The sequence below is a fragment of the Amphibalanus amphitrite genome, unplaced genomic scaffold (genome assembly GCF_019059575.1).
Source record: "Amphibalanus amphitrite isolate SeventyFive unplaced genomic scaffold, NRLGWU_Aamphi_draft 001762F_arrow, whole genome shotgun sequence".
Classification (NCBI taxonomy): domain Eukaryota; kingdom Metazoa; phylum Arthropoda; class Thecostraca; order Balanomorpha; family Balanidae; genus Amphibalanus; species Amphibalanus amphitrite.
Window position 1 is genome coordinate 58213 of NW_024883255.1, and position 27792 is coordinate 86004.

The following is a 27792-nucleotide window of genomic DNA, read 5'->3' on the forward strand; positions in this document are numbered from 1 at the left end:
TTTTGCCGTTCACGGGTGGTCTTATAAGAAATAGGCGCTATAAGATCGAGTAAAACGCATTTAATCGAAAATCAGCGATAGGGCGTCAATTGCCTAATACATATGTTGCTATTAGAGGTCACTGATAGAACCAGGTCAGGTCACAGAACAGGTCAGGTCACCAAGGGTCAGCACATGAACCCAATTTTACAATTTTACGGCCAATTTGCATTTCTTCTTACTCAATGGTGTTGGTTATAAGACCATCAGGAACAGTTTAGGTCACTTCCTGGTGGAGGTCAGGTCAATGTCAGGTCAAAAAGGTCAAATTTCAAAGTTGATATTTTTGCATAAAATGGTATTAATTCGATGCAACTCGTGACGGCGAGTCAAATGATGGTCTTCGTTTTGCGCTACGTCGTCTAAAATCGTAAAAATAGAGTTTTAATATTTGACGTCGTCAATTTTGAACATTTTTTTTCTGGTATAACTTGGCCAAAAAAGAGGCATCGATCTAAAATTTAGTACGTGAATAGACGTCGGTAGGGGCTATCACATATATTCCGTTTTTTTTTTCGAAAGTCGAAAAGTTTTTTTTTTGCTATTATATCAAAAAATACTATTTCTTTATTTTTGGGGTAAAAAACCGAGAATTTCAAACCGAGAATTTCGTGACAGCAGTTTAGTAGCCCTGGTAATTCTACACCTTTTATGTTCTAGACATTTTTTGTATCTTTAAAGCTATAGACCTGACAGCTCTTTTTTCATTTTTGGGCAATCTTTTTTGGGTCGAAAACGGCAGAGCATGACGTCACTCTGACGTCATTTGCGGCCACCTCATCATAGCCTTTGGAAAAATTTTGGTCACAATGTGTAGAGTTGTTGCCCGCGAGGGTACTGAGTTTGGTGAAGATCGGCGCAGCGGTTCTGGAGATATATTGAAAAGTCCGAAGGGGAGCAAAAAATAGCCCCCCCGGCCCCCACCCCACCACCACCACCACCAGGGCGCAGGTAAGATACCTAATGTGAGGTCATGGGATACCTACTTAGGTATTCTTATATGCCCAAATCCAATTATCATCGGTAATGTTAATTTTATCCAACTTACTTATTAGTTTATTATGCTTTTATCCAATTATATACTCAAAGAAACCATTAAATTATGTGTGTGTCGCAGTCTATCCCTCTTATGCAATAAGGAAGCAGTCTGGGTCTGAAATTTTCACAACATAAGCGGAAAAGATGCACGAACAGGTGTGCCAGAAGGCAGAAAACGGCGGCGCTCCGCGCCCCCGTTTTTGAGATATTTGCGAAAAACCGCAGGGGGGGGGGGGGGTGTTCAAACACCCCCGGCCCGGCGAGGGTTAAATGACCTTGATTTGGGCATGATCTAAATATTTGCTACGTAAATTCCGGTCCAATACAATACCATGTCTGGATACTAGAAAAAATAGTTATTCGTTACGCACCCGGCACCGTGGTCCGGGTCGACAGAAAGCCGTCCAACCGATGATGGCCTCCTGCCCTTTTTGAGAGCATATACCACCATACACCCGGTCGCTTCGCTGTTTCAAAAATAAGACCCTAGAGCAATTGCAACACAAGAAAAATGGCTGAGGTTTCGTCACTTGCAGACTGCAGGTGACGAGGGGAGAAGACGGTTTCTTTGTTCGCCGGCGACGGGCCGACCACGTGGCTCCGCGGCGGCTCCGACCGGCCACCGCGATCGATAGCGGGCGGGAGAGCTACCGCTCAAAGCTCTGCCTTTCCGCCCCCGTCCGGCAAATCGGACTTAGACCTGCCCGCATATCATCCTCAGTGCATCTTACCCGCCCCCCGAAGCGGACGGGCCCCACCCCTCTAGTAGTAAATTCATTTACCTTGCCGTAAAACAGCGGAGGAGCGTTCAAGGGCAAGTCTCACGTGGTCTGGCGTCAGCCAATCCGGTGGCGGTAACGCTGTTACGTCGAGTCGCGCATGGCAGCTCGCGCCAGACAGCGCCGCAGCTGAATCAAAACAGCGGAGCCGGCCGGCGAGGGTGCTAGTCGGATGTAGGAGGCGAAGGGGTGTGGAGGGTCTCGAAATGTGAAGAAAGAAGTGGAGACTGGTGGAACTTTGGCTGTGAAGTGTGATTGATTGTGTGAGAGCGAAGATGCCGCATAATCGTCGCCACCAAGCCCCAGTGGTTGCTGGTCAACAGAGACTGGACCCAGCCGCCATTGAAAACCAAAACTACGAATCGGTACTTTGCAGTGTGCCGAACGGCTGTCTGGCCCCTGATGTTGTCTTGAACCCTCAAGACAAGGATGGGGTCAGCAAGGTGCTCTGTAACAACGAACAATGTCCCTTTTCGGGCTACATGCACCGGCAGTGTTTTGACAACTGGGAAGATGGTGTGCTGGCATACCTCAAATCCTGTGGACGCGCTAGGTCGTGGTCTGAGAAGCAACGGCACCAAAACTTGTGGACTAAAAAAGGGTATGATCTGGCTTTCAAGGCTTGTGGGTGTCGTTGTGGCAGGGGGCATTTGAAGAAAGATCTCGACTGGACCAACTCTTCGAAGACAAATGACGAGGACAACACCAAGAGGAGGAAGAAGCATAACAAGAGCACGAAGCCCGTGCTGACCCTCACCATTCAGACGCCGGCCATCGGCTGTCACGGCAGGTCACGCGCGAACAGCCTGGGGTCGACGGGATCATCTCCCCCGTCCTCGGGCTGCGAGTCTCCTCACAGCCCTCAGCACTACCAGTCTGTGCGAAAACGGTCCAACCCAAAGAACGAGTTCTTAACGGAACGCCTTAGGTAAGATTGTCATGGTTTTAGACACCCATTTCTTGTGTACGACCGACCCCTCATTTTAACGTTTTCCAGAGTTTTATCATTAATTGTTGTCATTCGTGTTTCTCATCTTAATTGAATGCGCTCACCAGCCCTAATATATTGAGTATTACCAAAGCAAAGATCTTTGGCTTATCTTTTGCATGTTTGTTAACCTAAAGTACATTAACATACGATCACTGAAAAAAACGTATTCTATAACATGCTTTCTTCCACAGGCACAATTCTGGAGGCAATGGAATTTTCGCCCGCAGGACGGACTTCAGTTCCTTCAACATTCTACCGAAACACAAAATCAACTCCTATCATATCAAGGTGAGAATCGCAGTCATGTGCACCCTGCCTGCCGCAAGGCGATGGCTCGCCCAAAGGGCTTTAGTGTAACGCGAATAGCAGCTCTTGAAAAACAATAAACATTCGAAATCGAACTACAATTTTGACGGTTGGACGCCCGACGCCCGTGTTATCTCGTCCGTGCCCGCCCCCTTCCAAACGGCTGGGCCCTCAAGGCTATCGGTAATGAGTGAGGATGTAGATATGCCTATTGCATATGATCTGAGCTGGTTGTCACATGAAGCTTTTTTCAAAACAGTGGGACTGCATGAAGCTGGGTCAAAGCAAATGCGTGTTTTCAGTCCGGTGTGAGACGCCTTTGAATAGGTATGCATTAGTTTTTAAGTTCTGCGTCTGATTTTATAGCGCTTTGTTTTTCTTGTGCATTTGCACAAATGCATTATTTTTCATATTAAATCATCTCGTGCAGTTCAGTGTAAACAGATACACTGAATGCAGCCGCCCCCTCGGGGCACGCCGATGTTTTTTTTTGTACCGGGGATACGTTTGTAAGTAAACACGCGTTACGAACAGGGTTTCCCATTCGCTCAGCATTGTAATAAGCTTGTATTGCGAATTTGCCCTGCTTATGTATTCCTGGTCAATGACCATGGCTGCTGAAGCGATCCATAATATTGGCTCAAAAGTATTCGTAAAAGTATTCGTAAAAGTACTCGTATGCCTCAAATACGCGTTTGCATTGCGTGCCGTACAACTGTGAAGCGAAACTTCAATGAACAGCTGAATTGTGTTTTGAACACAGCACAATATTTGTGTCGTGTTTTCCTGTCACGGCTCCAGTTATCCGTCTCGGTCTGACGGGGCCCGCCGTGTCCGTGGCTCCGTCAGTTGGGCGGCGGGTTTCACTTTGTTCCGGGTGGCGGCCGCGGCGGCCCGGCGCGGCGGCCGCGCGCCAGCCGACCGCGCAGTTTGCCCTTGAGCCACGGCCAAGGTCAGGCCGGCGGCGGCCGCCGAATCGATAGGCGGCGTGGCGGCGAGCGTGGTCTGCCCCCGGTGGGAGGGATGGGGGAGGGGCGCCGTCGCTCGATAAACACACGCCGGGCGTACACAATAGTCAGGTGTGAATTACGGGCTGCGTCGTCAGTCCTGCGGCACTTCCCCTCGGGAAGGTAACGACAATTTTAGCGTTGAAGCATGTGAAAAAATATTCGGATGTTTTTCAGGGGTCCGTATCAAAGCGTCCAAAACCGCAGCACCCAAAGTACGCAACATCCAAAACCGCAGCGTCCAAAGTACGCAACGTCCAAAATACGTCCAAAATCGGGTTTATAGGGGGCATTCACAAAGTCCAAAACCGAAACATCCAAAACCGCAACGTCCAAAAACGTATCATCCAAAAAACGCAACATCCAAGGACGCAACATCCAAAGTACGTAACCTCCAAAACCACAACGTCCAAGGCACGCAACATCCAAAACCAACCTAACCTAACCTAACCTAACCTAATGATTTTTGCCTATCCCTAACCTAACCTAACCTAACCTAACCTAACCTACTGATTTTCGCCTACCGGGGATAAGGAAACCCAACCTAACCTAACCTTACCTAACCTAACCTAACCTTACCTAACCTAACCTAACCTAACCTACTGATTTATGCCTACCGGGGATAAGGAAACCTAACCTAACCTAACCTAGCCTAACCTAACCTAACCTAACCTAACCTACTGATTTATGCCTACCGGGGATAAGGAAACCTAACCTAACCTAACCTAGCCTAACCTAACCTAACCTAACGGTTTTGGATGTTGAGTACTTTGGATGTTGCGTACTTTGGACGTTGCGTACTTTGGATGATGCGTCCTTGGATGCTACGTTTTTGGATGATACGTTTTGGATGTTGCGGTTTTGGATGTTTCGGTTTTGGACGTTGTGAATGCTCCCTATATACCCGATTTTAGACGTATTTTGGAGGTTGCGTACTTTGGACGCTGCGGTTTTGGATGTTGCGTACTTTGGATGCTGCGGTTTTGGACGCTTTGATGGTCCCCCGCACGCAACATCCAAAACCAACCTAACCTAACCTAACCTAACCTAACCGAACCTAACCTAACCTACTGATTTTTGCCTATCCCTAACCCAACCTAACCTAACCTAACCTACTGATTTTTGCCTACCGGGGATAAGGAAACCCAATTTAACCTAACCTAACCTAACCTAACCTAACCTAACCTACTGATTTATGCCTACCGGGGATAAGGAAACCTAACCTAACCTAACCTAGCCTAACCTAACCTAACCTAACGGTTTTGGATGTTGCGTACTTTGGATGTTGCGTACTTTGGATGTTGCGTACTTTGGATGATGCGTCCTTGGATGTTGCGTTTTTGGATGATACGTTTTTGGACGTTGCGGTTTTGGATGTTTCGGTTTTGGACGTTGTGAATGCTCCCTATATACCCGATTTTGGACGTATTTTGGACGTTGCGTACTTTGGACGCTGCGGTTTTGGATGTTGCGTACTTTGGATGCTGCGGTTTTGAACGCTTTGATGGTCCCCCGTTTTTCAGGATTATCAACTGTCGAGTAAAACCAAAAATGCGCCTTTTTATGTTGTGCATTATTAGTTACTGCGCTATTTGGTATGGTTTGGCCCCTAGGAGTCATTAACAAGCTGTGAGGAATGCAGGAGCCAGGAAATGGTTATGTTTAAATTACAGTTACACGAGACAAATCGTTTTAATCGATCGTTTCATTGTTTATTTTATGTCCCAGCTGCCGTTCAGCTTGTTTACGGGTAGGTACTGGTAAGTTCTTCTGAATGCTTGAGACGAGGTGTTAGTATCACTGATGTTAGTTGTCGGACTTTCGTCCCCGTCTTGAGTTGAGATGTTAGTTTCAGAAGTACCACCACCCTCCGCAGGTCACTCACAAAGGTCAGACCGCCAACCACCAAGGAGCAAACAAAGAACTGCATATACGACATCCCGTGCAGCTGCGGCAGGTCATACAAGGGCGAGACTGGCCGCCCACTGGCGGTCAGGCTCGAAGAACACAGGAAGGCCACCATCCGAGGCGAAACACTGAAATCCGGTGTGGCGGAGCATGCATGGTCTGAAGGAGATCACAGACCTGCTTGGGATGATACCACCATCATCGACAAGGAGCCACACTGGAAAATCAGAAAAATCAAGGAAGCCGCACACATGGCGCTGGCTAGCAACCCCATCAGCAAGCCAAGCGTTGACATCAGCCCAATATGGCTCCCACTACTAAGGAAATCACAAAAACATCTGGGGGATAAATGACACCAAGTTTCCAGCTCCATAACGATGTCTGCCTCGATAGTGGAGTGGTTAGAACCGTGGACTATCACCGGGGAAACCCGAGTTCGATTCCCGCTGACTACAGGAGCTTTCGAACGGTATGACGCGTACGGCGCAACGCCACCAACATCCAGGTCCTTCTAAGGGCCAAAGAACACCTGACGACGGCCGGAGAAGTAACTGGCCGAAACGTTGTGAAACTAACATCTCAACTCAAGACGGGGACGAAAGTCCGACAACTAACATCAGAGGTACTGGTAAGGTCTTGGCCTTTGTTTATTTTATGCAGGGAATGCCTACTTTCTTGCTCGTTCGAGATCCTCGCCCGATATTAGGTAGGTATTTGGCTTGGATTAATCGTTTTCTTTTCCGAACAAAGCTTATGTTGGATTAATCGTTTTATTTTCCGAACAAAGCTAATGTTGGATTAATCGTTATCTTTTCCGAACAAAGATTATGTCACGACATGGGGTGATACGACGTACCAATGGTGTTAAGATGGTTGTTTTACGACAATTTGCCGACAATTCATAAACAAGGCAAATAACGAAATTTTAACACTGGAAATACGCGTTGTTAAACTGACCAGTCAGATCCCCAGTTGACTATATCAATCGCGAATCGCTCGTTTTCCTCGAAACTCGTCGCAATGAAATTGAGGGGCAAGGCATCGAGGGGTTCTCTGTTCCGAGCAACTTTTTTCCGGCAAGGGGTTGTGAAGAAAATTATTTACTCTGGCGAAAGATCATCTAGAAGGTTTCGCGATGTGTAGTAATCCATAAAATCAAATTTGACCCGACCCCTTTCCGGGTCCTGCGTTGTCTCCCGCCCTTCTGCCAGCCACTCGGTTTCGGCGCCGCCCCCTTGTCTGGCGTGTCCCGGAAGCGAGGCCGCTCGGCCGGCCGCCTTGGCAGTGACTCGCGCCGGCCGCCGCGCGCGCCCTCCGACGCCACCGTCAATGTCGACGGCGATCGATGACGGCCGCTTCCGGAAGAGTGGCGTCACGCCGCGAGGGACAGGGACACGCAGGGTGGCGAGGTAAAGGGCTGACCTCAGCCGAGGTCACCCGCGTGAGATGATCGCTGAGCCGTGGATGGCCCACTCGACCTCCTATCGTCCGCCCGGCGTCTCAGCGTTGAGCGGCCCGCGTGCCGCTCCGTCCCCTGTCTGGCGTGTCGGACTGGTCCCGTCCCGACCTCCGGCGTCTCCCCGACCGGTGTACGACGCACGCACGCAGTCGGGCCCGACGACCGACGCGGGGAAGCTCTTTGTGCCGCCACGGCGCGCTTTATGTGCCTTTGTGCGCCGACGGCGCGGCGGCCGCAGGAAATGTGCCCCATTTTCGGGCCGCCCCTTGAGACCGGAGCCCGCCACAGTGAAATGTGTCCGGTGCCGAACACGACGGCGGGGTCTCAGACGGGACGAGGGTGCGGCGCAGCGAAGGAGCGACGGATATCGGCCTACTTGTGGAAGCGATGTGCACTTACCGTAGCACAAGACCGACAGTTTTGGGATGGGGAAGAGGAGTTTTTTTTTCGTTCTTCCATGCTTGAAAATTTGGTAGCAAAATATAACCGTTGTTTTGGCTGTGTCGATAGTAAACATCAGATGCATATAACGCATTCTAAAAATTGAAATATGAGAAGTTGTTTGGCAATGTCCCCGACATAGCTTCAAATAACCAATAATAAACACACTCGACCTGGTTCTTGAGAACTTAGTTCGTGGAAGGTGACATCAACATTCAACACAAACACGGCTGCATGGCTGGGGGCCCGCTGCCGGGCTGCACCGGGTGTCCGTCCGGGCCAGCCCAGCCAGGACCTTTGTCTGACGTCCGGCCGTCTGGGCCGTCCGGGTCTAGCCAATCTGTGTCCGGCCGGACGCGGCGCCGGACGGTAGCCGTCCGGATGTAGAGGTCGTCCTCCATCCATTCCTGGATGACCTTTTTGCGTTGTTGACATTGCCCAATAGCCTGGCGAGGGACCAAGGTTGTTAGTGAGAGCGAGTCTCGGGCGCCCTAGCAACATCGTATTATTGTAACACCGAGTGTTTAGCTAGCGAGAGCCTCCAACCAAAACACGCACGTCGCTTCTGGGACCTGCTCGATATCGCATCTGCCAGCCACGACTAGCTTGGATAAATAGCATGCTGTAGTAAACACCTCGCACAGACTCCTATATATAAATTATAGTCTTGGACGGTGCTGGAGTGTGCGCTCGATTTGGCGTTGGCTCGGCTCCGACTTCAGTGCCGTTTCTGCCGGGCTGTCTATTGGTCCGGGCCAGCCGTGTGTTTAAACGCGGCGATAGCGCCGCTTTAAAGCGCCCCCGCGCGGCGCCAGAGGTCAGCTGAAGGTCGGCCCGCGGCGCAGTTGACTTGTTGCATGCCGGCCGTGCAGCGGCGGCGGTCGGCCGGCCGTGCTGACTGGGCTGCAGACGGTGGGGCGGGCCGGAGCGGCTGCCCACGACCCGGCCCGACCCGGCGGCCACCCGCCCCCACCGCCGTGCCGGCCCCGCCCCCTCCGCCCCGCGGCTGACGTCACCGCTTTGTTGTGGCGGGGGCGCCGCGCCGACTGGGAAGCGGCGCTCCGCCGGCGGCTCGCCGACTCCCCCGAGACAAATGGAGCGGCTCCACCCGGCTCCCAGACGGCCCCAGGGTGCTTAAACGTAATGGCTTCGTTCAGCGCCGGCAATTAAAACAGCGCGTGGCGATCAGCGGAAAGGGCTGCTTCTTCTTTGTCCCTCGTTTCCAGCACTCTGTCTTCTCTATCCTCTGTCTCTGCCTCTATGCGCGACGCGCCCCTTCCGTGTTGTTACCGAGTCGAAGGGCGCCCGATACAGCCATCTATTGGCCGTGCAGTGCCGCGTGCCGTGTCGCTGTTTGTAAACCACGGTCCTCCCGCCCGGACGGCTGGCTGCCGAGCTGGTCATCCAAATCGACCTCCGTCCTCCCCTCACCGGCCTCTTGCATCAGCCGTATCGTGTGGCGCGCATGACCGTGTCGGAACTGGCAGTGCAATCAATCCTGCTGCCGGATCTGCGCACTGACCGGCGGCGCAGGTGCGCCGCGCCGCCACATTTGGAGAACAACGCGGAACCGATGCCATTATCGGATCATGTCGGATCGAGCGGGAACTCTGTCAGTTGAGGAATGCTATTGAGACAGTATGGGCAGATTCAGGGATTTCTTTATGCATTTGCTATTCAAATATGATGACACTTCTTATCGAAGAGGCCAGCGTCTGGCTCGCCTCGCTCTAACCCGATCTGAGCTGTCCACTTTTGAGAGGCCCGCTTCTCTTTTATGTCGTAGCCGGCCTGTCCTGAATCTCAATCGACCGGACCTCGGACCCGCTGTTCTTTGTGATCTGATCTGCTGTGGCCGGCTGTGATCTCACCTGACCCGCTGTGGCCCGCTGTGACCCGCTGTGACCTGTTGTGAGTGTGACCCGTTGTGACCTGTTCTGACCTGTTGCGACCTGTCTATTCCCCAGATGGAGGACGAGGGCTCGCAGGGGAACGACGACACGCGCTGTTTCCTGCTGTCGTCCCTGGCGTCGGCGCGCATGTGCCGCACCTTCTGCGTGGTCTGTGGCGACGCGCTGACCGTGTACGACCGCTACCCCATCATCGACGGCACGTTCTTCATCGGGCCGCGGCAGCACTCGCGCGCCTCCGTCCAGGTAGGCCCCGCCCCGCCCTGTTGGTCTCGGCCCTTCACTGCATGGCCCTGACTTCCCCCTGTCCCTTCGCGTACTACCCTTCCCGAGGATCTGGGTGGGTCCATGGGACCCTGTGCCACCCCTCCCCGTCATAGGTCCTGCACTTCCAATAGTGAAAGTGGTTCTCGGTTCTCGTTTAGTGCTGAATTTCCATTGTTCGGGATTTTAACTGCTGGTTTTTTTTCGATAACCACTCTAGTTTAGAAAAGGTATGGGCACGAGGCAAAAAACGGGACGTGTAATTTGACGGGTCATGTGTCGGGCGTTGACTGTGACGTAATGACGAACGAAATTGGGATGTGAACGCAATTTCGTTATAAAGCATGAGGTATTATTTCGCCCCGCAGAAAAAAAATACAACACCTATAGTTAGTATACAATCCAGCGACGTATTTAGAAAATCGCGAAGGGGGGGGCCAAGGGTTTGGAGGGCGCCACCTCACCCAAGGAGGGCGCCATACGGTCGCGAGATAAAAAAATCGCTCAATGGGGGTTGGGGGGTTGGGAGGCGTTTTTTACCATGCCACCAGTTTTTTTTTTGCGTAACCTCGTATAGGTCGTGCTGCATTGATTTTGCATCGTGTGTATTCATTATACTCCAGGTCACAAAAGGTCAAGTGTTCTTGAAATGCTGCGCCGAAGGCGCGCGAAATTTTTGAAAACAACCTTTTCCTCCGCTTTTTAGGCACGCCTTTTATACGATCACTGTTCAAAGCTCCTCTCGCTCTTTTACCAAATTTGAAGGTGTAAAAAATACCTAAGGTTTGGTCGGGCCGCTGCCACACAAACTGTACAGAAAGCTTGGCTCATGGGTGTCGATGTATAAAAGTTTATTGGCGGTGGCATATCTACGCACCAGATCACCGTATCGGATTGATACCGGAGCGCGAGATGCGTAAACATCATCCAAATTACCTCAGACCAGCCTTCATAGCCTTCTCACAGATGCATACACACAGTGTACCCACATAACCAGTTTCAATCACCGAAACTTCAGATGCCTGCTGTTGCGCCCGAACCTGTTGACAATACTTAATCGTAATCCATATAGATGCCATGATGCACGTAAAGTAGGATCAATCCGTTAAGACCAAAGACGTGTTTTATGCATCGTAGAGCGTAGATAGTTTTGGTAGGTATAGATACTTCATTCATTGTGCTGAATGCACGTTCATTTGTGGCAGTTTTCACAGGCAAGACATCAACTATGTGCAATAGAACGACTAAGTTGAAAAACATGCCAAAGGAGTAAATAAATGATAGGAGGGCAGCGATCAACGGATGTTGCCAATAGGTAGAAGGGCTGCGATCCACAGGAGGGCACTAATAGGTAGAAGAGCCCCGATCAACATCCCGAGTTTCGACAGTAGGGCACCGATAGGTAGGAAGTTGGCGAGCAGCAGGAGGGCGCCAATGGATAGAAGGGCAGCGATCAACAGGAGGGCACCAATAGGTAGGAGGGCGCCGATCAACAATCAACAGGAGGGCGCCACCAGGTAAGAGGGTGGCGAGGAACAGGAGAGCACCAATAGGAGGGTGGCGATCAACAAGAGGTCGCCAATAGGTGGGAGGGCGGTCATCAACTGGAAGTCGCCAATGAGCGGAAGGGTGACGATTAAAATGGGGGTGGCAATGGTGAGGAGGGCGCCTTTGCTCAAGAGGATGACACGAACAGGAGGGCGTCTGTGCGGAGGGCGCTGGTCAACAGGAAGGTGCCAGTGGATAGGAGGGCGGTGATCAACAGGAGGGTGCCAGTGGTTAGGAGGGCGGCGATCTACACGAGGGCCCCAATAGGAGAAGGGCCCCGATTAACATTCAACAGGAAGGACTAGGGAACCAATAGGTAGGAGGGCGGCACTGAACAAGAGGGTGCCAAAAGGGAGAAAGGCGGCCTTCAAAATTTCACATGAGGGCTCAATAGGTAGGAGAGCGCCAATAATTATGAGGACGCCGATCAGCAGAAGGGCGGCAATGTGTAGCAGGGTGGCGACCTACAGGAGGGCGCCTTCGGGTGAGAGGGCGTTTATTTACAGGACAGCGGCTTACATAGGCGACCACCGTTACGCTTAGAGAGCTACAGCCTACAAATGTGGTTGGAGGGCGCCCGAGGGAGCCCTCCAACCGTATTTGGAGGGCGTATTTGGAATGGGCGTCCTCCGAGGGCGCCCTCCATCCGTATTTTCCCTGTAAACACATTCGCGATTGGAGGGCGCCCTCCAGTCGCGATTGTTTTTCGATTCGATTATATCACAATTGCATTTGCGATTGGAGGGCGCCTTCGGCGCCCTCCAATCGCAAAGGGCGCCTTCGGCGCCCAAGGGGGGGGCCATGGCCCAGTGGCCCCCCCCTGCCTACGCCCCTGATACAATCAAACAATCCTCATCAAACCACCCTCATCTACAACTAGCAGGATACACGAGCACATTCACACACAGAACGCATAAACGCTCGTCACACGATTGTATGCATCTGCCGACATATAATAGGATACACTCAATCCACTCGAGTGTTTTGGTCAGTGTTTTGATCCGCGATCCACTTTTGCTAAGGACATGTGTCACTTGGCTCCTGTCAGAACTCGTTTATCCGACCTTTGGAGCTCGACTTGACAGTCACGTGCGCCGGTAGCCGCGGCACGTGAGCTGCCGGTCCGCCGGGCGGCCACGTCACGTGCAGCGGCGCCGGGCAAGGGGCAGTCGGTCCACAACACGTGTGTTTTGACTGCCCATTGCCCAGTGCCCGCGTTGTCGGCGGCTCCGGCCGTTGCGGCGGCCTTGGCAGCCATCCTGCAGTGCTCACACCGCGCTTCGTCCGTTGCTGCTCGTCTGCGCTGTGCACAATTGCACAGAGGCTGTGCACATCGGTGCGCCGTGCACAGGAAGGCCCGTGCACGCTGCGATAGCGAGTGGCTGTGCACACTCGAGCACGCCTCTCCATGGCGCTATTCTTCGTGCGCGCACACGGTGCATAATGATAGGATTGATGGGCCCGCACACCCATAATGATACGCGCTGCGGCTGCTAGTGCCCCCAGGCTGACGGCTTCAGGGCCAACGTCAAGGCTGAGCCGGCCGGCCCACGGCCCGGCGCTCAGTTGGCGCCAGCGCTGCTGATCCCCCCACTCAGAGCTCTCTGGGGCACCCTAGCAACCGCTGCGACACGGAGCCTGCGCAACGAACACTAAAACACTCGGCGTGTCTATAAATAGTGGGCACTAGCCGTGTTTGGCCATGGAGAGGGATGGGGCCGGTGACGGAGGCCGGCGGGCTGAGCCATCTGCGCTCTTGGCTGGCCCGAGGCTCGGGTGCCGCCCCTGGGGCCCCGTTGTGTCAACAGGCGGCGGACGGCGGCGGACGGCCACGGCCGGTCGCCGAGGGTCAGCACCAGAGCAGATCGGTCGCTCTGGCTCAGCAGACTGTGGGCCGACTGCTGAATTGCGTTGTTCGATATCGCTAGAGCGATACCAGCCATTGCACTGCCGTGTTTACTGAATTAGGTCGAGCCGGTCAGGCGCGCTTCGCAAGCATAATCTGACAGTCGTGACCACTTGTTTATAAACAGCCGCCCTCGGTGGCGTATCTGACTTCCCGGGCTGTTTTCGAAGCGCATTTGGTATCGCCCAGCCTCCAACCGTCGGACAACCGTCGGAGACGCTATTGACCAGTTCTATCTTGTGCAGGTGTGCTATCAGAACTGCTGCTGTTGACTTGGCGGGCACGTATCGGTCGTATGTAGTTCCAAACATGTCCCCTGCAGCAGCGGCCACTGCCGCTGGTCCGTTTCGTCATGCGGTTAGCTCGTCGGTCGGCTCGCATTTCCTGAACGTCAGACGTCTCTTGCAGAGGGGGGAGGGGGACCTCGCGTTACTGCCTCGCCACACGTCGCCACAATGTTCTAGTTCTACTACGCAGTGCGGTGGGGGCGGCCGGCGGGCCTGGCGTGGCGGCCGGCGCCGCGAGCTGCGGCTGACCTTGAACAGACCGGTTAGTGAGCAGCAGCTGCCGCCGAGCCGAGAGGGAGGGAGCGGGTTCCAGAGCCGGCTGGACGGACGGGAGGGCCGCCGGCTGAGCGCTGGCTGCTCCACATCTGCAGCGGGCCGAGCGGGCAGCCGGTTTGTTTTGGCAGCCGGACTGGGACAGATGCGAATGCCGGGCGCTCGGTGGGCGCCGTGCACGGGGCATGACTGTCCGCTGTATAGATCATTTGGTAGAACATCCCGGTGACAAGAGCCCGAGCCCGTGCTATCTTAGCGCTCGATTCAAGAGATCATTGTCGGGTATGGTCCAGTCAGCCAAGTTTCACTTATTGAGATCGCGGTGTCCGGTTATGTGTGAACTTCGGCTTCTATTTACCAGTGAACCAGATTGGTACCGATCGGGCGAAGGAGCTCAGGGCTTTTGCAACAAGTTCTGCTTAGCGTGGGATCTGACTTCAATTTGTCTATCAAATACCTTTCTAATTTAATTAGAATGCTTTTAAAACCTGTGGATTCATGCGCCACTGTGGTGCTTCCCCTAGCCCTGTTTAACAGTCACCCGGTAGAAGCAGGCTGTAGATCTCCGATCCGGAGCGCTCAATGACTTCTAAGGCGTAGGCCGTGAGCCTTCCGCGTTTGGCCGGAGCCCGCTGCAGCACCCCGGCCGTTCGATGATGGTGGCTGAGTTCCTGGAACTGCCGAGCTGTGCGGCTCAGTTCCTGGAAGTGCCGAGCTGCGCGCCGGACCAAACCGGGGTGGACGGCTCCGTCCCCGGAGTGGGCTGGCTTTGTCAGTGGGCCACGGCCCGGCCGCCACGGCCGCCTCCCACGGTCGATCGCCAAGCCCATGGTCGTTCTCAGAAGCCGGATTTATTTTCGTCAAGGTCATGCAACCCACGGCGCTGTACTCTGACAAGCCGGACATGTTCAACACATTGCCGTACTGACATCACAAAGTCGGTCACGTTTTACACAATACTATACATCACCGCCACCACACAATGTCGTGACTATGTGCGTGTTTGCAGTCGCCAGTCATGTCCACACTCCACTCAGCACGCGGTATGTCTGCCTGTCGCAGTTTTGTGTACCGCCCCAGAGTTGCCTCCCCCAAATGCCCTCCCGCCCCCTAGTCGCACACCGATCTCCCCATCTGACCTTTGACCTGTGACCTGTCTCAGGTGCGGTACGACAACCGTGTGCAGTACCTGTCGGCCGTGTGCATGGGCTGTCTGGAGGGCTGGACGGTGCGGCTGCGCTGCCGCCGCTGCCACCAGCCCTGGGACGGATCCCACCTCATCCTGGGCACCATGTACACGTTCGACATCTTCGCCGCCACGCCGTGCTGCTCCGAGAGGCTGAAGGTGAGCAGGCCGTAGAGAACAGAGCTTCTTGCACCAAAATACCTAGCTAGGAAGAATGGGCAAATAATATTCTTAGTAAACTTGCCTACGGCGGCAAATTATCTAATGTGCCAACTTCCTAATGCAATCCTTCAGCTTCTCGGTATAATTTCTAGGTAAATTGTCTGATTTTTTTTTTGTAGTGCGCCGAGAAATCTTCGTAAATCACTATCTATTTAGTTACCTAAGTATTTTTGTGCAAGAAGTATTTTTATGTAGAGGTCAGTCGCTAAACCGGGTAGGGTTGCGAGGGGGTGGGTCTTTGGTCCGCTACTGTTTGAAATGACGGGCTGACGGGTGTTGCTGTGAAGGTCGGGTTTGCGACCTCGGTGACGGGTGTTCAGTTTTGCCGCGGCATTAAATGTCAGAAGTATGATTCACGGCGGGACTAGTGTGGGCTGAACCGTGCAACTATTTGGGGTGTGGTGGCACCGGCTGTGGTGTTTGCACGTCGGTCAAATTCACACGTGGTTGCAGTTTGTGAGATGTGATCAGTCGTAAATGTCGCGTTCACCGAGAGGATTTTTTTTTTAATTAATGAAGCCCTTCTTTACTTGTATTCCCAGTAAATAATAATGTTATGAAGCTAATGATGTTATGAACTAAAATTTCTAAATATTTTTGTTCATCAGAGCGAAACTGATGAATCGTTTGGTAATGCGTTACATGCCACTCTTAATCAGGGCACTCACCCAACATAATTGACGCTATTGCCCTGGAAAATTGCGATCTAAAACAGGAAATGACTGTGCAAAATTATTCCCATTTTGTGGTCATTTTTCACTGCGGCTGGGTCGGTGGGCCGGTGCCGCCGCGTGCTGCCGCCGCTCTGGCGTTGTGAAACGGTCTCTCGCCGCCCTGTGAGGCCGCCACGTGTCGCCGGGGGCCGGCAAACCATCAGTGACGCCAGCCGCGCCGGCCGGGGGTCACTTTCCCCTGCCCCGAGCGGCGCCCATCTAGGGACGGGCCCTCCTCATCTGCTGCCCTTTCTAACGCTCGAGGCCGTGTGAGGTGTCGTTGCCCTCCGGTTGCGGTCAGTGACGCTATCATCCTTGGCTTTCGGTTTTGTTCTTTGTCTCTTCTCTACGAAGGCATATCTTCGAGCTTTTTGTTTTGCCGTTCTGCTGACAATGGCACGGCGCTGTTGGGTCTGGCGGTCGGACGTCGCGCCGCTGCCAGTCGACTGCCACTTTGTCACGGTCATGGCCGGCGGGCGGCTGCGGGCGGGAGCGGCACGTCTGACCTGGATGGGGAGGTCGGTGCCCGGCCTAACTCAAACTGCCCGGCGTGGCTGCCCCGCCGGCCCTCCTGGCACGCCGGCTGCCGAGTGCCGGCGTTCCGGCGCGTTACAGTCACATTAGCAGTAGATTGGATGGCGCGGGCGGCGCGCCGGGGCTCCCTGTGACCGCCGACCGCCGCCGATGGTCCTCTTTGTGTCGGTCTGTGCGCCACTGCTCCCGGGCCGCGGTCGGAGAGGTTGGGCCCGACCTGAGCTCCTTGGCGACCGATCAGTGCCGGTCCAGCCCCCTGTCAGTCACAGCCTTTGCCGGTGTGTGACACCGTGGAAAAGTCCTCAGCAGCTCAGGCGCCTGCAGTAAGCCGTCTTTTCATATGCATAGAGCGGGGCAGCGTTCCTGGCAGCGGTTCCTCGCTTCAATACGATCACCCTGGGGCGATCTCTGTGTCTGACCCGTGGCTGGCCCGTCCCAGTGGCCGGTCAGTGTCACCAATACCTCCCCGCGGTCAGTGGCGGGGCCGAGAGGCACGTCTGTCGGGCCGCCGCCGGCGGGGTCGGCCGACCGACCGGCATCGACCGCAGCTGCCGGCGCCGGTTGCGTCATGCCGTGACGTGCATGGCGCGCAGGCGCAGGCCAACGACCCGTTAGTGGGTCACCGTCGCTTTTTAGCAGCGGCCGCCGGCCGAGCGGGCGCACCGACCGCCCAAGGCCACCGGGCCGGCCGGCCGGCGCCGCGTGCGGCCGAGGGCCGAGGGAGGTAGGCGCAGCGGCCCGCCGAGCGATCCAGGCCGACGGAGTGGGATCGGACTCGGACCGAGAGCTCCAGAGCTCTGTAGCTCGACATTCCGACAGAGAGCTCGACAGGCAATGAGATGATGCTGCCACATCACACATGGCTTTTGCGTTTAACTGACAACCCCCTCTACACTCAAACTAAATCTTAGCTCCCTAGCTACTGTACAAACCAATGTAAAACAAAACAAATATCAGTCCTTAAACGCTCCTGAATTACGAAACTACTGGTCCGTATCACTTTTCCCTTTTATCGCTCTTTATTTGGGTCCGGTCCTATACCTATGCTCACTGAATTGCGTCCTCTCCGCCGAGCCGAGTGTTCGTGATAGTGATCTACACACCTGCCACCTGTACGCCCCCCCCCCTCTGATCGTGGCACCACTGCTAATCCGTGCGCTGACACCCCCTGTTCAGGTGACTACTGCGCAGCGCTGTTTCGAGTGTTTTTTCTCCTGTTTTTGGTCCTGGGTCGATGTCCTAAGGCTTAGTCTCTCCACGTTTGGCCAAGTGTCCGATAGAGAAGTGGAGATCCCTTATCGGCCGGTTTGGCAATAAGCTGGCACGCCTGTCGAAGTGCTGTGCTCTCATACGGAGAGTAAACACGAGATGTGTGCGCTACGGGGGGTGGGGTAATGATAATGCTCTCTGAGAGGGCCTGTGTGCTAAACGCGCTCAGACAGGTGATCTGCGGTTCTGCCCATGTACCCCATGCAGGCTGGCGTCATTGGGCCGTCAGGTGGAGTCTCGTGACGATTCCGGTGTCTCACCTTTGTTTTGAGCACGACAAACCGATCGAATTTCCTTTCAGCATGTTTTATTGAACAGTGTAACTGTTGTTTTGCTGTACCAGTATCCCAACTGTTGTCTAGATGTAACCGATGCCTCTGTTGTGTCGTGTTTCAGTCCGCTAAAACAGATCTCCGTCCTCTATGTTTCAGTGTAACAAGTGCGACATGTTTCAGACGACGTGCGACGTGTTTCGCTAAAACACATCCTCTGCCCTCTGTGTGTTTTAGTGTAACGAGTGCGACAGCCCGGTGATCGCGCCTGACCAGCGGCTCAACTTCTACTCCGACTACAGCCACATGGTCAGCTGTCCGTTCTGCACGGCCCTGGAGAACCACTTCGTCAAGGCGCTCTCCTTCTACCAGCGCGTGCCGCCGACAGCGTAATGTTGGCCTCACCACTAGGCGGCAATGGGTGGGGACGGGGACTCGAGTCCCGGCCAGGTGGCTCACTGGACCGGTGGGGCGGCCCGCGGCGGCCGGCGGCCGACCGAGCAGGCACCGCCCGCCGCCCGGCGCGCCGCCCGCCACAGGCAACACATGACCTGACCTGACCGGCGGTTTTCTATGTTTTGATACCTAGCGTAGCAGCGTCGCGGGCGCCGGCGCGGACCGGCCCGGCGGCGCGGGACTGTCTGACCCCCCTCCAGCCGGCCACCCGCTCGGGACTCACTAGATGATTTTGGTTTAGCCTGTGTTTGCCTAGTCTCGCGTTATGTTTGCGTTTGCCGTTTGCGTTGGGTGAGCCAGCTGAAGGTGAGGGCGCTCAGAGCTGACCGTGCCCAGGGCCAGTATTTTTGTACATAGGGCGCTTGTTCGTGTGTGTGTGTGTGGCTTACCGGGGGAGCGGGGGAGGGAGGGGTACTTTTCTACCGACTACATTGTAGGCTGAGTGGCGCGTCGGACGCTGTCGGACACCGGTCCCTCGGCGGGCCATACTGAGCTGTCTGACAGAGCCGTCGGCCGCCGAGGGGCCGCGCTAACCGCCCACCGCAGTCCGGCCTCCGCCGCCGAGTCTCAACAGGCGCCCACCCCACCAGCGACCCCGCCCCCGACCCCACCGGCTGACCGCCGCGAAGGCTTGTGCACTGCGCCGTCCACCTGGCCGGTAACCCCACCACCCTTCTTGTTTATCCCGTCTCCGCCGTGTCTCAGTTTCTCCAGCTCTTGTCCTTTGTTCCACCCTTTCCCATGTCCCTGTCTCCTTCCCTCGTCCCTTGTCGAGCGTCACCTTGTTCCGTTCTCTAGCCCTAGCCCCCCCGTCTCTGCGCTGTTTTCTTTTCGCCTGTCTCCTGTCCCCTGTCCTGTCTGCTGGCGTCGGCACCGGGCCGGCACCCAGTACAAATACCGTGTGAGAGGACGGCGTGCGCTGACCGGCTGTGACGCTGGCCGCCGACCAGAGCCGGCGGCCGGCCCGCCGTCCGGTGCCGCCGCCCGCGCCCGGCCGCGCCACAGAGGACCCACCGGCCGCGGCGCCGGGCGCGGGCCCAGCAGACGGGACAGCCTCCACTCCAGTCCAGTCCCAGTCCCGGCCACCAGATCTCGACCCGTCCGACAGCCTCTGGTCCCCAGAGGCCCCTGTCCACCGTCCGACCTGACAGACCGCCGACAGGCCTGTCAGCGACTGTCACCTGCTGTCACCTGTCGCTGGCGAACCGCACCGACCGCCGCACCTGACCCGACTCCCACCGTCCCCCGCCCGCCTCCGCCCCGCCGAACTCGACGTATCAGCTGTGTCTGAGCGGCAGGCTGCGCACCGCCAGTCGGGCCATTCCCGCATGAGAACACTGTCTGACTGAGTGCTCCACCTTGTGTCTTGTGTGTGCGCGTGGCTGGTTCCCGCTTGTCTGTGTATCTGTGTTTGGTACAGAGTGGGTGGAGCTCGCCTGGTGTGTGCCGCCTGTCCGCCTCGCTGTGGCAGTTTAGCTTGTACTGCTCTGTTCGTCATCTCTGTGTTCAGTGTCCCGATGGGTGTTGTGTTGCTTATAATCACGTGGCTGTATGTAGTGTAATTTCGTCGTGGTGTAATGCATAACGTGTCCATACTCGTGTATTGTGTGTTTGCCGTCAATCGCCTGTGTTTTGCGTAGTGTATTTCGTCCGTGCTGATATGTATCAAGCGCTGTGCCTCGCCGCGCGCCTGTGTAGCCTCCAGTGACAGTGTGCCCTGTGCTGAATCGACGTTGTGTGCCTTGTCCCGTTCACCATAGCGTTCCACAGTGTGAGTGTGTCGTGTGACAAAACCGTACCTGATAGGTGTAAGGGTGCGGCGGGCCGCGCACTACGTGTTGCTGTGTCCTGACGTACCTGACGGCGGGCCGGCGGAGGGCGGGGGCGGTCGGGCGGCGCCTCCGGCCGCCCCCGCCCACAGAGCCGACCCGCCCGGTGGCGGCTGTGAGTAGCCGGTAAGGTAGTGCGCGGAGACGCCATCGACGACCGGGGATGGGCGCGGCGGCCTGGCGAAACGTCTTTCTACCCTTGCTGTGTGCGTGCGCTGTGGGAGTGGATGTGTGGGTGTAAATAGAACAGCAGGCGTGGTCTTGCGCACGCCGAATTTCCACGCCGCCGCCCCCGTCCCCGATCACGATATTAGATCGGTAAAAAATAACAAAAAAAAAAAGAGAAATAATAATCCAGGCAAATTAATGAATGGAAAGCTGTGCATGCGTCCGTATTTTTGTATAACAAATGACACGATAACAGGGAATGTTGAAAACCTCTGCCGCAGTGCGAATCGCCTCGGCAGTTAAGAATAAAAAAATAAACCCATAACATGACGACACAAAAAATCCAGCACTTCTTCTCATCAAGCAAGAAGCCGTGTATGTATGAGTTACTCTAGTTCACAAACAGGGAACAGATTTTAGTCAGAAATTCTAATCTGGCCGCTCGCTGTGGAGTGGTTGCCTAGTCTCCCCGTCTGGCGGTACCTTCTTTCCGGCCTTCGGGACGTTGTCGTGGAGAGTGTCAGAAGAGCGTCTGTGGTGCGTCCTGAGATCGCCTTCGACCTCGCCGGCCGGCGGCGCCCGGGCGGAGTCCGCGCGGGCGCCGCCGCGCCGGCCGGTCGGACTGATGCCGCGTGCCTCCGAGGTGACTGTTCGGAGCCGGGCCGCCTGCCGCGCCAACCGCCGGCAGCCGGCCCGACGTGCCGTCCAGTCGCCCGAAATTGCCGTACTCTCGACTGATGTGCCTCTGATCGGGAGTGTCCTGTGACCGGCCCCGGCAGCCCGTCCACTCCGGGAAGTCACCTGCCGGGTGCCCAAGTACAACACGCTGTCATTGCAAGTGTTTGGTGTCCCCGATTCTGAGATAGCGCCGCTGCCGGCCGCCGATGCGGGGCCGGCGCGCGCGCCTGTACATAAGTCCAGCTGAGAGCGCCGGCCGGCGGCCCGCGCTGTCGTGGCGGCTGATGTGTAAGCGAGAGAGCGCGTCCGGCGCCGTGGGGGGAGCAGGTCCCGCTGACGGGGACGGAGAGCGAGTACAACATCCTGAAGCAGTACAAGTGGTGAGCGGAGCCCGCCGGCCGGCGCCGGTAACAATAGTGCTAGTCTAGTCGGCCGGGCGCGTCCCGGCCGCACCACGTGACCGCCCGCCCGTCCGGCCAGCGTTCCACGGGCGCTGTCACGTGACCCGGGCCGAGGCCGTGACGATGGCGGCGAACTCGATACTCGAGATTTGTCAATTCCAGTCGCACCAGCTCCATGGGCTGCCTTGACTTCCAATGAGGAACGTTCTCTTTGGAAATCAAGACATCGTATGGAAACCGACACGTGATATCTTCTCCCGGCAAGATCGATTGATTAAGGCCCATAAAAAGCTACTTCTCATTCTGGGGAAAAGGCCACCCTACTCACAATCCAAGACATCTCGATGGAAATAAGGACAGTAAGGGTTACCAAGCGGTCTGCTCTTTTTCTCATTTCGGAAGGTGTTCAGTGGTCGCTTTTGAGTGAGCAGAAAAAGACAAATCAGTCAAACACTTCACCAAGCTTCGAAACTTTAGGGCCAGTGTAACTATATGATGTTTGTTCGAGAGTGCTTGTTTTGGTTTGGTTGAAGAGCGCTTGTTTCAGTTTGCTTCAGAGGGATTCTCGTCTATTTGTGTGTGCGGCCGCCCCGGTTGAACATCCGGGGTCGCTGCGTCCATTTCTGGCCTCGAGAGTCTCCAGCGCAGCGCTGACCGTGGGTCGTCATGGCAACGCCGCCAAGGCTATCGATTCGGGCCGCTCATGGTCGGCGGCCGCGTGGGCCGGTCGAACTCCCTCGGGCTGCTCGGCTCCCGGCTCTCCCGCCGCCGGGTGAGCCGAGAGAGTTGGACCGGCACCCGCCGCGCCGGCCTGCACCCACTTCGCTATCATTGGGGGCGGCCTGCACCCACGCGCTGACACTGGGGCGGCCTGCACCCACCGTGCTGCCCGTCGGGCGCGGCCGACACCGTTCAGGCCTATCGCTGCCGCCCGCACCCGGCGGGAGCCTCGTCCCCGAGACGGACTGTTACCAAATGGGGCGCTCCGGCCGTGGGCTGGCCCTGGCGTGCTGTAGCTGAGTATGGCCGTGCTGTCGCCACGGTCGGTGAACGTGAGGTCTCTGTGTGTGCCGTGTATGTGATCGTGTGTAAGCGAGGAAAGCAGGCCGGTTGGCGCGCGCTGACCGCTCTCGAGCGGAGCGCGCTCGACGTGCGGCGACCGGCGCGCGGCTGGTCACTAGCCATACATACGTGTAGCGAGGAGCGGAGAGGGCGAGGGCGAGCCTTGTGGCCGCCCCAAGTCGGGCTGTGAGCGGTAGGGTGTAGTAGGCGCGGCCGCCGGTGGCTTGACCCCGGCAGGCTCGCGGTGGGGGGTTGTGAGGGGTGTTCTGAGGGAGGGCAGGGTAGGGTCTCGGCGCTGCGGCGGCGGTGGCGTGTGCGGCTTGGCGGTCTCCGGCTGCCCTGCCCCCGCCCAGCCGCCACCGCCGCGCCGACACCGGTCAGTTTCCGTTTGTATCGGCCTGCGTTCAGGTGATGTCACCCGTCAGCCGTGTTTGTTTCCTGACCTCAGTCGTGTGAGTGTCCTTAGTGAATGTCCTGTCCTGTCCAATGTGCCGTCTCCAGCGGCCGGTGCCGGCTGTGATTAGTGTTAAGAAGTGGCGCCCGGTGGGGACACAAGGTCTCTTGTCTGGTGGGGTTGTGGTTGTGGCGGCTGGTCTCCGAAATGCGCCTGTCCAATTCGAACGGCTATAATCTGCTGTAAGGCTGTGGTGTGGTGTTTCGCTTTGCGCTCGCGGTGTGTGTGTGCGTGTGTATGTGCTGGGCTGTGACACTCGGCGGTTAGTCTTGTGGGGCGCCGTCCGTTGTCATCGCTAACCGCTGACAGCGTTCGTCGTAAGATATAATCCAATGGTGCATTTCCACGCCCGTTGGGGCTTCTCGTCTCGTGGCCCGCAATGTCGTCCCTGCTGGCCTGATCCTCATTTTCCGCGTTCGGTGCTCCTCTGGCCAGCCGCATACCATCCAGATCTGAAGTCGGGCCGCCCGAAAGACGCCAGTGGTTTTATTCATTCCTCAGGTTTGCTTAGTTCTCCATTTGGAAATGATCTCCTTCGTGTCCTTCTCTGGCCTGACTTCAAATCTCGATGTCAGTTACCGGTGCAGATCCGTTTTCGTGCGATAATTGGTGCCGGCGAAACCCGGATTTGTTCTCAGTTACCCTAGATATGTTCCGGTGCACTCTTGCTGTACGCTAGGATGGGACGCAGCTGTAGTGCTCGGTACACCTCGCTCCGCCTCGCTTCATCCCCTTCCCCCCGAAAAATCACCGTCTTCCCCGTAGTGTGTAGTTGGGACACGTGCATTTCTTGCTTCCGTACCTGCGCGTGGCTGACTTGCGGCGGCGCTGTGCTTCCACGCTGAACTGTGCCTGCGCCGCATTGGAGGGCTGTGGCAGCGCCGCTCTGGAGAGCTGCGTGAGCGCTGCATTGAAGGGCTGTGACGATGGCGGATCGCGGGCCGATCGATGTCATAGAAATACCTCACAGAGCCCACTCCTCACCAGTAACACCTTGCACTAATCCCAGCTTTTCTGTCGCGCAAATAGACCGCGTTTGCCTTTTCTCTCAGCTGGCTTTGTGAAGTATTTCTGTGTTCATGCCTTATGCTGTCGGCGACCCGCGCTCCGCCTTTGGAGGGGTGACTTGATGGGAAGGGAGGCATCATTTGGCTGTGGCCTGGCGCAGGCCGCTCGGCCGACCAGGACACGCAAAGTGCGCCTGTCTGAGGAAGGTGTGGTCGAGGGTACCGTGTGTGTGACTGGGGGAGTGTGACTGGGAGCTGAGAGTTTGGCTAAGGATTTTTGTTTGAGCAGCTGTTTGGCTGATGGGTCTTCGGGTGTGACTGAGGGGGTAATGTCTGAGGGGTCCGTGCATGTGACTGAAGGGGTTGTGTCAGGGGGTGCGCGGGTGTGTCTGACGGGGTCGTGTCTGAGCGGCTCGTGCCGCCGCGCTGCCGGCGCCGTGACGGCGGCTGTCTTCCTGGCCGGTCGGGCCGTGTTCGGGTGTCTGGGTCCAATGGCGTGCGAGGAGCGCGACCGCGAGGTAACGGCGCGCGCGCGCGCGCCGCGGCTCACCGGGGCGCCGTAGACGGCCGGCCTCCGAGCGCCGGCCCGCTAGTTAGGCTGTGCCCTGGATTCTCACCGGTGGTCGAAAACTTCGGATGCACAGTCGTACTCAGGTTTACAGAAATCGCCTCAGGAGTTGATTCAAATTCAAAATTTCGACTCAGGTGTTGGCGGCGAGACGGCGGCGCGCCCCGGTCCGGTCCCGTGCCGGCGCCGGGGCCGCCCGCCGTCAGCCTCCTCACAAGTCCCTCTCAGGCCCCTGCCCCTACCCGCGGCCGACCCAGCGGGCGGCGTGCTTCCGTGGCCGTGCCGCGCGCTCCCGCCGGCCGTGTCCGCGTCCGTGTCCGTGTCCGCGTGTGTCCCCGTTCGTGTCTCCGTGTCCGGCGCTCCGCCCGTGTCCGAGGCCAACCCCCGGCGGCCGGGCCGTTTTGCGTTGCGCTGTGACTTGTGTGTCGATTTTTGTAGTGCTTGGTTCTAGCGTGTGTTTGTGTGAGTGGTTCCGAGTTGTGTGTCGGTGTCTGGGTTCTGACTGACGTAGGCATATTTGTATTGTGTAGTTTGCTGTTCGAATGTGATTGCGTGTCTCGTTGTGTTAACCAGTGTCAACCATAGCCGAAACCGCTGTGATTAGGTTAAGTTAGTTTCGTCCAGTGCCATTGTAATACGCACAAAACACTACAAAAATATTGATCTACGATAGCCTCTGTGCCGCCCTGCGAAGGGCGATCAGTGTCCATGATCCGTACCGTACCTGAAGTACCTGCCATTACCCTCCCCCCCCCCCCCCCCCCAACGTCGCCTGTTGAGACTCGGCGTCGTGGCCGGCGCGGGCCGACGGGACCGCCGCCGCCGCCGCCGCCGCGCTGGAGCGCTGCCAAGTGTTTGCCGCCGAACAGCCGGCTCACCTCTATTCGACCTTGACTTTGGGCGGCGGTGCGGCGGTCCCGGCGAGGCGGCCCGCCGCCGACTGCGTCGTACCATGGCGCCGACGCGACGTTCGGAACGGCGCGCTGCTGCCGGCGCAGGCGCCGCAGCCGCCGGCTTCACCAGACTATTTTGGGCTGCATGCTTTTTCATAGAAACACTCTGAAAAGAACGCAAAGCGAGTGAAAATCGATGCGGAAACCTGTTGTATTTTTGTGGCGCTCGTGTTTCGGGTAGGTTGTGTGGTAGGTGGCCGCTTGTGCGGGCGGCGGGCGCGCCGGCGCCGTCCCCTTTCTATGTGTGTGTGTGTGTGTGTGTATGTGTGTCAGTGCTCACTAGAAGCAGCGGCGGGCGCGCCGAACGGCCAGGCCTGCCGACGGCCGGCCGCCGCGCCGCAGCCCCGGGTACTTTAAAGCGAGTACAAACGTGCCGGCGCCAGAGCGTGTACCTGAGTGGGGGCGCGGCCGCCGCCCGGCGCGGCGCCGGACGCCGCCGAGCGGCCGGCGCCGCGCCGCTCCGGTCAGCCGAGGTCAGACGAGGTCACCGGATCGGCGGCCGCTCCCACACCGGCCACGGCGCGGCCGCCCGGCCGGCGACCGCGCCAGCCGCCTCCATTGTGCCGGCGCAGCGCGCTATTTTGGATAAGGAGGGCCACCGAATGGGGGCGCCGTGTCTGCTCTGTATAGGTCTTGTGCCGCCCGATCCCGGACCGCTCGATGGGGGCTCCCACATTAGATTTTCGGCCAGGGTGCACCGGAGCTGGCGTCCCGCTGGTCTGCCCCTCCGGTGCTCCTGGCCCGTCAGGCAGGCTGGTTTCCGCCGCCACATCCCTTCGGGCTAACACTGGATGTACTAGATGTAGCATTAGGTAGTTTTCGGCTAATGTCTGTCGTGCCGGCGCCAGCTGAGAGGGCGGCGGGCCGTTTTGTGTTCGGCCCGCTCGGCACGTCTCTCCGCTGTTCCCTCCGGTCCCGCCGCGTCTGCTCTCTGTTCGTCGCCGGTCCGTCTATGGTCTCAATCTCTGTGCTGCGTTTAGCGCCGTCCCTCGCGCGTCTTTGGGCTAGGTTGTCTCTGGTTTTGTCGACCCGCGACGCCGCGATACAGGCTCTCTGTTCTGTACCCGTTTACCAGCGGAGGCCGATTGGGGGTCGCCGAGCCTACGTCGGACTGACAACGCTTCGGTGGCGGGTGCACGCGCGTTTGTCTCACCATAGCTTTGCTTATCGGCAATGTCGTTTACTGCGCCTCCCGCTGGTGTTGCATATATATTGGACGACTGAATAAAGCAGCAAAACGCCCACCGTGCCTTTGTCATGGGCGTTGGCCTTGGGTATGAATGGGGCTGATTGGAATATGTGCGGACTGGAAAGAATACGAGATTGGACAGTGAAACGTTCCACCACTGTATTTTTATCGTAGAAACTACGAACATGAAGCACCACAACAGTGTGAGTGAAGTCTTAGCACAGAACACAACATTGACGGATAGCTACGCTCGGCAAAAGCGCATGTGGCTCCAAACAAGTAACAGTCATATGATCTGTATACCTAACTGATAAGTTAGGTATATGATCATTAGTAGATATTATGCAGATCATATAACGTTGAATGTTATTAGATTCAAGATCGCTTTCAACAACGACATTTCGTCCACGAGTTTCAATGGAATTAATTAGTGAATAAACAATTCTAACGACGTAAAAAGAAGCAAATAGTGAAATAATTACTTGTGGACCATCATCCCGTCATTATGTGGAATCATCACCTCTCGGCAGAACAATGTCGATTGCCAGTGTGCACCCCCCCCTCTCCCCCTGAACAGTGTCATGGGTCACTTTGCCCCCCCCCCCCCCCGCTCCCCCTGAGTTGCAGCATTGGTGTGCACTGTGCAATCCCCCCCGCTTCCCCTGAATTGCAGCA

The 27792-nt window shown here is 56.4% G+C and overlaps 1 protein-coding gene across 1 annotated transcript; it reads left to right on the forward strand.

The window, feature by feature from the left end:
* Positions 1–2000: 2000 nt before the first annotated feature.
* On the forward strand, positions 2001–27172 carry LOC122375035 (headcase protein-like). Its single transcript, XM_043354179.1, has 5 exons — positions 2001–2784; positions 3039–3135; positions 9936–10124; positions 15319–15501; positions 18590–27172. The coding sequence occupies exons 1-5, from the start codon at positions 2132–2134 to the stop codon at positions 18743–18745; spliced, it is 1278 nt and encodes a 425-aa protein (XP_043210114.1). The 5' UTR covers positions 2001–2131; the 3' UTR covers positions 18746–27172.
* The last annotated feature ends 620 nt before the right edge of the window (positions 27173–27792 follow it).

What these genes read in the sequence shown, in the direction of transcription:
- LOC122375035 (XM_043354179.1), top strand. Translation starts at nt 2,132, where the DNA reads ATGCCGCATAATCGTCGCCACCAAGCCCCAGTGGTTGCTGGTCAACAG. An exon ending in ACTCGCGCGCCTCCGTCCAG is followed by an intron (nt 10,125 to 15,318) that starts GTAGGCCCCGCC and finishes GACCTGTCTCAG; the next exon opens with GTGCGGTACGACAACCGTGT. An exon ending in GCTGCTCCGAGAGGCTGAAG is followed by an intron (nt 15,502 to 18,589) that starts GTGAGCAGGCCG and finishes TGTGTGTTTTAG; the next exon opens with TGTAACGAGTGCGACAGCCC.